General features: G+C 39.6%; 1 protein-coding gene across 14 annotated transcripts in view; it reads right to left on the reverse strand.

Moving 5' to 3' along the window:
- The window catches only part of DST (dystonin), a 546,107-nt gene that overhangs the window by 164,698 nt on the left and 371,153 nt on the right, over positions 1-10,256 (reverse strand). For all 14 annotated transcript variants that reach the window (XM_075861968.1, XM_075861975.1, XM_075861963.1 and 11 more), the window contains 4 exons: positions 9,512-9,664; positions 2,550-2,783; positions 2,067-2,348; positions 69-608 (listed from right to left, as the gene is read on the reverse strand). In XM_075861968.1, the coding sequence (XP_075718083.1) occupies positions 69-608; positions 2,067-2,348; positions 2,550-2,783; positions 9,512-9,664 (1,209 nt within the window). The remainder of the gene's footprint in view (positions 1-68; positions 609-2,066; positions 2,349-2,549; positions 2,784-9,511; positions 9,665-10,256) is intronic.

The raw sequence follows: 10,256 nt of genomic DNA on the forward strand, positions 1-10,256 counted from the left end.
TTTTTCGCATACATGAAAACACAACATGCGCAAGCAGCAGGAATGAAGTGAAAATACCAAAGACTTACATTTGCATGTAAGGACTTGAAGTTTCCTGAAGCCAAGTCTAATTTGTTTTGCACCATGGTACAGGTTTCTATGGTGCTAATATTATTGTTGTCTTCTACATCATCTTTACGGCAGGATTTTGCAGCATCTAGCACCCTCTGACCAGATATAGTGATATAACGCAAATCTCCTTTGTGAGAAATCACATCTTCTGAAAAGTTTTTTTGACTCTGAAGTTTGCCCATGAGACCTGCAAAGTTCTCAGCTCCACTTTCCAAATGTTCTAGTTCATCTTTTGAGTCTTGAAGCCAATTCTCAAACTCACTGTAGTCGGCTGTAAACTTTTCTAACTCCTCTTGAACTGTTAGGATCACCTTCATTTTCCGCTCAGAGTCACGTAAAGCTGACTCATACTGGGCTTTTAATACTTCTATGTTCTTCTGTAGCTTTTCCTTCTCTTCAGGAGTAAGATGGCGGCCTTGTTTCTCAAGTAGTGCTTGAGCTGATTGTGTGGCTATTATAACTGCCTGATGCTGAGACACAATTTTCTCATGTTGTGCCTGCAAATCATAAAACATGGTGTGAATAGTATTAATAGTTTAAATGAGCTTGACATTTTACAACCAGCGGACAAACTGTCGTATCACAAGAGGAATTTTAAGCAAGGGTGGGAGTGTTGAAAGTGTAAACCAATCTGTACCAATCGCTTGATTAAAGGGATATCCAATAAATGTATGATAATTGCGGTCCCAGCTCCAGAATGGGTTTCACCCAACCCCGTAACTCCTGGTGAGGCAGCCACCCCATCCAGGCATTGGGACCTGCACCTATTTTGAGAACAAGAGTCACCCGTCATCTGAATGGAAAGGTGGCCACACGGCTCTCTCCATTGATTCTTGTGGGAGTTACAAAAGCAGTACAGCCATTCATTCACCGATTTAATGTTTTTTGTAAATAAAGATAATTACCAGCTAGTGGAAGACCAAACGAGATGCGGGTGAGGGTCTTTGGATCAGTCAGAAGAGAAACTTGTTTTTTTTAAATAAAAATATGATACATAAGTATTGTATGTGCCTCCTCATGTAACAGCTGCGCTGAGAGCAAGGACATTGTCTGTATTCTATGATCATGATCAGGAGTTACTGGTGGAAGGGGCAGCCTGCATGTGGAGGCAGGTGTAGTCTTCCTGGTAGATTTCGGATACCAGATGCAAGTGTTCTATAAAAGTGCGAATAGAATGTATCCTTGCATCCAGCGCCGGGACTATATGAGCAGCGATTCTGATCTGTTAACCATGTAGACCAGCGATCCCCAACCTTTTATACCTTGTGAGCCGCCTTCAACTTTGAGTGATGGCCAGGAGCCACAATTAAGTAAAATATTTTAACATATTAAACGTAGAGAAATATAAAATCAGGAAATTTCAATTTCCTGGTAAATATTTAAGTTTCAAATTTAACACACTGGTATTTCGCCACCTAAACTGGCACTTTCCTGCTGATAGGCTATGTCTGTAATATTGTTAATGTGAATGTCAAAGTGTAGCGAGAGAATATGGTTATAACTGAGGGTTCCTATGGCGAGATACACAGCAGGGGGTGCGAGCCTCATGTGGCTCCAGGGACACTGGTCGGGGACTAGTGATGTAGACACTACTATAATAGGTACTATATTAAACTGGTGGTGGTGATCTTACCATATATGAGCCTGGGTTTTGATGTAAGATAAAAAACATTATCTATGCTTATCTTTTCAAGATATGGCGACTGCTTTTCATGCTTAATTTACAAAAATAGTTAGGTTCAGTAGGTCAACATCAGAGAGATAACCAAATTACATCACAACATCATCACATATATTAACATGGTATTGTCATAAAGTTTTATTCATGATGCCCTTTTTTTTGGATAAATATATCACTTTACTGCCAATCCTCTCCAAAATATCAGCGCTAGTGCCACTTAGTTGACATTTTCTATCCCATTTAGTTTTCAAACAAATCCATCCTCTTATTGTACCTTCACTTTTTGATACTGGCTATTTAAATCCTCTTCTTTAGACTGTTCGTGGACATTCATGAAGTTTGCTTTTCCATCGCACACAATCAGGTTGCCATTAACCTCTTGCCCTCCATCTAGTATAGACTGTATTTCACTGTCTTTATGATGTGTTCCATTTTGCTTAATGTGAGATTTTTTCTCCTGGTTTCCATTTTCTGCTTCTTCATCCACACGTGAAAGCCAATCTAGCAGACTTTCTATTTTGTGTTTGCTTTCTTCCAGTTGTTCTACAGCAGCCGACTAAAGAGAACAGACATTTAAGGAATGAATATAGATAATTTACTTTAATAATGTTGACCAAATATTCTACCACTGTAAACAATATTATCCGTGTGTACATCATACATACATGGGGTCATATATATAAATGTATATATGTATATATTTTGGTGGTAACACATATGTAAGTTCTAGATATTGTGAGATATAAATGTCAGGAACCTTTTCTGTTTCTTTCTTGATGGCTGTTGTGACTGCCTTTTCAAGTTCCTTCTTGGATTGTTCCGCTTTCTTACGGAGCAGTTCAAACTTAGCTTTAGCCTCTTTCAGTTTTTGCTCAATGATGACTTTTTCTTCTGGGGAAAGTTTATCTCCATGCTCTTGGAGGAATTTTTCTGTGTTTTTCACAATCTCCGCAAGTTCACTGGCACCAGCCTGCATATCTTTCTGTAACTCCTACATATTTATGGAAAAATTCATTAATTGTAGCATTACACACTTAGATTTTCTAGATTATTAGTATTTCAATCTGACATTATGGAAAGTTACATCATTCTTCTCATCAAGGGAGAGCTTTCCAAATAATTCCCTGAAACCTTCACTCCCTCTATACCATGATAAAGGCAGTGATGCATTGCACTAAATATTATGAAACGTCACAAAGCCTTATGATAAGTTAAAAGATTGTATTGTCTCTCACTGAAAAATTCCAGCGGAAATCCAACAAGTTATATATAAAATCCCTCTGCTGTTTTAAAGCAATAAAAATAATAATAATACTGCATTCTTGTGCCGAGTTAGGTCTGGTGCACATCGTGTTTTAGCCCTACATTTGTCGTGTACATCGGGAAAACACCCGACATACACACTAAACTTGTCTATAGGGCTCCATTAGCCCAACGATGGCCAATAGAGTGTCCTTTTTAGCCTCCGTCAGGCTGGTATATGTCGTTATACCTTTTTTTTTTAGGATGGAATGACGTAGTAGACTACGCTATTCCATCTTGAGGGGTCCAGCAAAAAACACGTATACTACGCAGTATACGTTTTTAACATGGGAACCACTGGGAGCTTCTCCTGTGCCAGAGTCCCGGGAAGGGCATCATATATCAGCCCTGGGGAAGCCAAAGATGTCAGGGGTTTTCAACTACAGAGTCCCCGGGCAGAGAATTGGAAGTGCTCTGGCCAGGGACCCCCTGACTGAAAGCAGCCCCTGACATAACCGTCTATATATGCTTCAAGAAGTGCTCTGCCCGGGGAGTTCGGGCGACATATCCCACCATATGCATTATTGTATTTTTGCTTTTGTTTTAAATGTTTGGTTTGTAATGTGCTTTTGACACAATAAAGTATATGCTATTTACATTAATTTGGCTGTTGGATGCCCCCCTTTTCCTTCAGACCTTCCCTTCAACCCCTTCCCACCACAGCCAATTTTTGTTTTTTCATTTTTTTCATCCCCACCTTCCAAGAGCCATAACTTTTTTCTTTTTCTGTTGGCATAATGTATGAGGGCTTTTTTTTTTTTTTGCGGGATGAACTGTATTTATAAATGGCTCCATTTAGTGTACCATATAATTTTGTGCGTGGAATGGAAAAAAAACAGCAATTCTGCCATTGTCTTTTGGGTTTTATTTTTACAACGTTCATGGTGCGGTGAAAATGACATGTTAACTTTATTCTAAGTGTCATTACGATCACGGCATTACCAAATGTATATAGTGTTTTTATGTTTTAGGGTGCAGTCCCACGCGGCAGATTTTGTTGCAGAAACAGCCCCATTAGGGTATGTGCACACGGCCAATTTTCAGGCGTAATGGAGGCGTTTTACGCCTCGAATTACGCCTGAAAAGACGGGTCCAATACGTCATCCAATACGTTGGCAAACATCTGCCCATTGCTTGCAATGGGTCTTACAATGTTCTGTGCAGACAAGCTGTCATTTTACGCGTCGCTGTCAAAATATGGCGCGTGAAATGACGGCTCGTCAAAAGAAGTGCAGGACACTTCTTGGGACGTTTTTGGAGCCGTTTTCTCATAGACTATTGAAAACAGCTCCAAAAACGGGCGTAAAAAAACGCCACGAAAAACGCTGCGAAATACGCGAGTTGCTCAAAAAACGTCTGAAAATCAGGGGCTGTTTTCCCTTGAAAAGAGCTCCGTATTTTCAGACATTTTTTGTTAAGCATGTGAACATACCCTTAATATGAATGGAACTCATTTTCAGTCGCAGTAAATGTGTGATCAAAATCTGCCGCGTTTGACTGCACCGTTACTACTTTTACAAAATAAAAATAAAAATTTGTGTCGACATATACTGAGACCCATATTTTTTCGTAGATGGAGCTGTGTTTGGGCTCTTTATTTGCGGGGCAAGCTGTATTTTTTATTTGTATTTTTGCCATTTTTTTTTACAGTGTTCATAGTTCCCTATGCGGGATAAATAATGTGACATTTTAATAGTTCGTATCATTACGGACACGGTGATACCCATTATGCTTATTTTTAAATGTAATAAATGGGAAGAGGTTTTTTTTTTACTTTTATGCTTTTTTTTTTTTTATTCCCGCTAGGAGACTTAACCCCTTAATGACCACCTATAAGCCTTTTCACAGCGGTCATTAATGGGCTTTATTCTACAGCGCCGCCATTCCACAGCGCTGCATCAGAATAAAGTAAACAGAGCAGGGAGCTGCTCGACCAAGTGAGATCGATATTAGTATCGATCTCACCCGTTTAACCCTTCAGATGCGGTGCTCAATAGCGTGCACCGCATCTGAGTGGTTTTGGAGAGAGGGAGGGAGCTCCCGCTCATCTCACTGACACCCGGCGATAAGATCGCCGAGTGTCTGTGTCTCCGATGGCAGCCGGGGGCCTAATAAAGGCCCCCAGGTCTGCCTGTAGTGAATGCCTGCTAGGCTATGCCAGAGGCATGACCTAGCAGATGCCTGTCCGTTTTAAATGGACAGGCAGTAATACACTGCAATACAAAAGTATTGCAGTGTATTATAATAGCGATCGGATGATCGCATATTAAAGTCCCCTAGTGAGACTAGTATAAAAGTAAAAAAAAGTTGAATAAAGTTAATTTTAAAAAAAAAGTGAAAAAAAAAAATGAAAAACCCACTTTTTCCCCACATACAAAATGCTTTACTATTAAAAAACACAAGAAAGCAAGAAAGTTACACATATTTGGTATCGCTGCGTCCGTAATGACCCCGACTATAAAGCTGTTACATTATTTAACCGGCACGGTGAAAGCCGTAAAAAATAAAATAAAAAACAATGGAAAAATTGCTGTTTTCTGTTAATCCTGACTTTAAAAAAATGTGATAAAAAGTGATCAAAAAGTCGCATCTACTCTCAAATGGTACCAATAAACACTACAAATCGTCCTGCAAAAAACAAAGCCCTCATTCAACTGCATTGGCGGAACAATAAAATAGTTATGGTTCTTCAAATATGGAGACGCAAGAACAAATCATTTTGAAAAAAAAGTGTTTTTACTGTGTAAGTAGTAAAACATACAAAATCTATACAAATTTGGTATCTTTGCAATCGTAACAACCCGCTGAATAAAGTTATTGTGTTATTTATTACACACGGTAAACGACGTAGATTTAGGGCGCAAAAAAAGAGTGGTGAAATGTCAGGTTTTCTTCTATCCCGCCCCAAAAAATGTTAATAAAAGTTAATGAATAAATTATATGTACACCAAAATGATGCTATTAAAAAGTACAACTTGTCCCGCAAAAAACAAGACCTTATACAGCTATGTCGACGCGAAAATAAAAAAGTTATAGCTCTTCAAATGTGACGATGGAAAAACTTAAAAAATGGCTTGGTCATTAGGGCCCAGAATGCAAGCAGGGGGAAGGGGTTAAATATGTAGCTGCTTGTATATTACACTGCAAAACTTCTATAATGCAGTGCATTTTCCAGTCAGCATAATGCTATTAAGTAAGCCAAAAAAGAATACCTATAAATTCAAGGTCATATATCAATGAGTATAGTTGCATATATGGGACCCCATGCATAGAAACACCAAAAAGTTATCCCTATAAGCTATGATAAGACAGAATCAAACGTATCTTAGAAAAATACAAAATGACTTTATTGAAGACAAACAGCACAGTTGATCAAGACACTTTAAAAATTAACACCCATAAAAACAATGTACAACAGTACATAGAAAATAGACAGTGTTGAATATAAGGCAGGGCAAACAATGGTAGTAAAATGTATACTATATCATAGACTATAAAGTATGTATCCTGAGTATAGATATACTGATAATGATCACCACAGCAAAGGCCTATAATATGACCACAAAGATTGTAAAGTAACAGTCATAGAAAAGAAAAGTCATTGAGACCTCAAGATACGCATACCAAAAGACCCACCATGCGCCATTCCACTGCCACAACACTGTCAGAACACCCCCACAGTGTTGTGGCAGTGGAATGGCGCATGGTGGGTCTTTTGGTATGCGTATCTTGAGGTCTCAATGACTTTTCTTTTCTATGACTGTTACTTTACAATCTTTGTGGTCATATTATAGGCCTTTGCTGTGGTGATCATTATCAGTATATCTATACTCAGGATACATACTTTATAGTCTATGATATAGTATGCATTTTACTACCATTGTTTGCCCTGCCTTATATTCAACACTGTCTATTTTCTATGTACTGTTGTACATTGTTTTTATGGGTGTTAATTTTTAAAGTGTCTTGATCAACTGTGCTGTTTGTCTTCAATAAAGTCATTTTGTATTTTTCTAAGATACGTTTGATTCTGTCTTATCATAGCTTATAGGGATAACTTTTTGGTGTTTTTATAATGCTATTAAGCCCTGCCTTACCCCAGGGCCTAATAGTACTAACATGACAGACCTGGGAGAATTGATTAGGCCCCCGGCTGTTATGACAACCCATCGGAACACCAAAATCTCATTGTGGCGGGCGATGTGATGACAGAGGAACCCCCCATCTATCTAACCTCCTAGATGCCACATTCGAAATTGACCGCGGAATCTAAGGCTGAGTTCACACAACCTATTTTCAGACGTAAACGAGGCGTATTATGCCTCGTTTTACGTCTGAAAATAGGGCTGCAATACGTCGGCAAACATCTGCCCATTCATTTGAATGGGTTTGCCGACGTACTGTGCAGACGACCTGTCATTTACACGTCGTCGTTTGACAGCTGTCAAACGACGACGCGTAAAAATACAGCCTCGTCAAAAGAAGTGCAGGACACTTCTTTCAGACGTAATTTGAGCCGTTCTTCATTGAATTCAATGAAAAACAGCTCAAAATTTACGGCTGTCAGAGAAGCCTCGCAAAATGCGAGGAGGAGCATTTACGTCTGAAACGAGGCAGCTGTTTTCTCCTGAAAACAGTCTGTCTTTTCAGACGTAAAAGCCTCTCACCGTGTGCACATACCCTTAGATGTAATATACAGATGACACCCACTCCGTATGGAGCTCCTGAGTCCACTCCATACATCATCCTTAACCCCTTATATATACATCAGATGCATATATAAGGGGTTAAGGATAATACTGTACCTAGTGTTGCAATAAATAAACAGAACAAAATATGACTGTTATTTATGTCTTTTATGCCTATTTGGTATCTAAGAAAACTGAACTGAAAAATCCATACAGTGGTTTCCAGTGTTTTCCTCAATTATTATTATATATTTTTTTTTAATCTCCCTATAGTTTACTTATTTTAATTCTGATGACCTCATGAACTGATATTTAATTAAGGAGCATTTACAGAGCACAGCTCCATGTACTGAGGACAATAAGTGCACTAACATTGCAATGTATCTATTTTAAATTTGATCCCGAAGAAGGTAGTTTTGGGACCAGAGCCGAGGTTGCTAATGTATTTCCACATAGCCCAGTGTCTGTATGACACGCAGTTTAAATAGCGTTTACTGTACGCAGCTCATACTGAGAGCAACATATATGATCTGACTGTAGTCAAACACATCCACTTCTTCCACTCTGGGGGATCTTGTCTTGGGAACCAGATTTGTCCTAAAAACACTATTTCATGAAAGTGAATATATATATATATATATATATATATATATATATATATATATATATATATATATATATATATATATATATATATATATATATATATATAAAAAGAAATGAATATACAGAAAACTTGTAGATACAACTCTAAGGGCGGGTTCACACATAGCGGAATTTCACTTAAATTCCGCTGCGGACACTCCGCAGCGTTAATCCGCAGCGGAGCCGTTTCTCCATTGACTTTCACTTTAATTTAGCAGTGTTCGTTTACACGATGCGTACAATTCCGCTGCGGAGCATAGGCTGCGGAGCGGAATTTGGTGTCCGCAGCATGCTCTGTCTGTTGCGGAGCAGTGGCGGACTGGTTGCGGACTCATGGCGGAATTTCTCCATTGACTTCAATGGAGAGTCAAAATTCCGCAATGAAGTCCGCAGATCTTATGTGTGCTGCGGAGCGTATTGTTTTTACTACCATGACATTTCTTCATTCTGGCTGGACCTATGTATTTCTAGGTCTACAGCCAGACTGAGGAAGTCAATGGGGCTCCCGTAATGACGGGAGCGTTGCTAGGAGACGTCTGTAAATAGTCACTGTCCAGGGTGCTGAAAGAGTTACGCGATCAGCAGTAACTGTTTCTGCACCCGGGACAGTGACTACCGATCTCAATATACATGTATCTGTAAAAAAAAATATAAGTTCATACTTACCGAGAACTCCCTGCGTCTGTCTCCAGTCCGGCCTCCCAGGATGACGTTTCAGTGTAAGTGACGGCTGCAGCCAATCACAGGCCAAGCACAGGCTGCAGCGGTCACATGGACTGGAGCGTCATCCAGGGAGGTCGGGCCGGATGCCGAAAGAGGGACGCGTCACCAAGACAACGGGCGGTAAGTATGAAATTCTTTGACTTTCACTAGGGAAAGTGCTGTCCCTTCTCTCTATCCTGCACTGAATAGGGAGAAGAGAAGCACTTTTCCTGCAGTCCGCAGCGGCCAGTCCGCATCAATTTTCTGCACATTTTGTGCAGATCCGCTGCAGAATCTGCAACGCAGATTCTGTGCGGCATTGATGCGGACAGTTGCGGAGGAATTCCGCCATGTGTGGTCATGCCCTAATGCTCTACGATACCTCATATTCATCCTGACAGTGCTGTAGATCAGCAGGATTGTTCCGAGCTGTCAACATGTCTTTTTGGCCAATAAGCCTATTTTCCGTCTGAGTCAGCAGGTCGCATATTTCCTGCAGCTTATCTTTGTGCTCTTGTAGTTGTACTTCTGCATCCTGCAAGAATAAAACAAAATACAAATGAAGTCCTCTTTTATAAGAGCAGCACCTAAAAGTCACAGATCACAGTGTGCTGTAAACATGGCCACAGTGGGTAATGGTTTGAGCAAGGTGACGGAGGCGTAGAAGAGGGAAACATTACATTCATGTCAAAGAATCGTAAACACTGCAAGTTGAGAGACATTTCAAAGCCTGACCATGCACAAGTTAAAGTAGATGGTTCAGCTGCGGTGGTTATCCCAGTGTCTTTTCATCCTGGAACCTGTGTTAATAATGATGCAGAGAAAGATATATCAAACAGAGGTTAGTACTGAAATATGGTTGTTAAAGCAAGATGTACATATAGGATGCAAACGATTTTGTTCTATTGGCTTGGTTTAAAATGAACTCCATTAGATAATGCTTCCGTCTTCTATAAGATAATGCAGTAGTCCCAAAAAATTGTTGTGCCCTACTGGACTAGAGCTAAAAGCACCCAATGAAATGGTCTATATATGTAAAACATAGACCATCCATCTACATCTCACAATAATGTGCTAATGTTCAATTGGTACCAATCTATGATGTCACGTATAAATCTACCAACAGT

This window comes from Rhinoderma darwinii, chromosome 4 (assembly GCF_050947455.1).
Source record: "Rhinoderma darwinii isolate aRhiDar2 chromosome 4, aRhiDar2.hap1, whole genome shotgun sequence".
Taxonomy (NCBI): domain Eukaryota; kingdom Metazoa; phylum Chordata; class Amphibia; order Anura; family Rhinodermatidae; genus Rhinoderma; species Rhinoderma darwinii.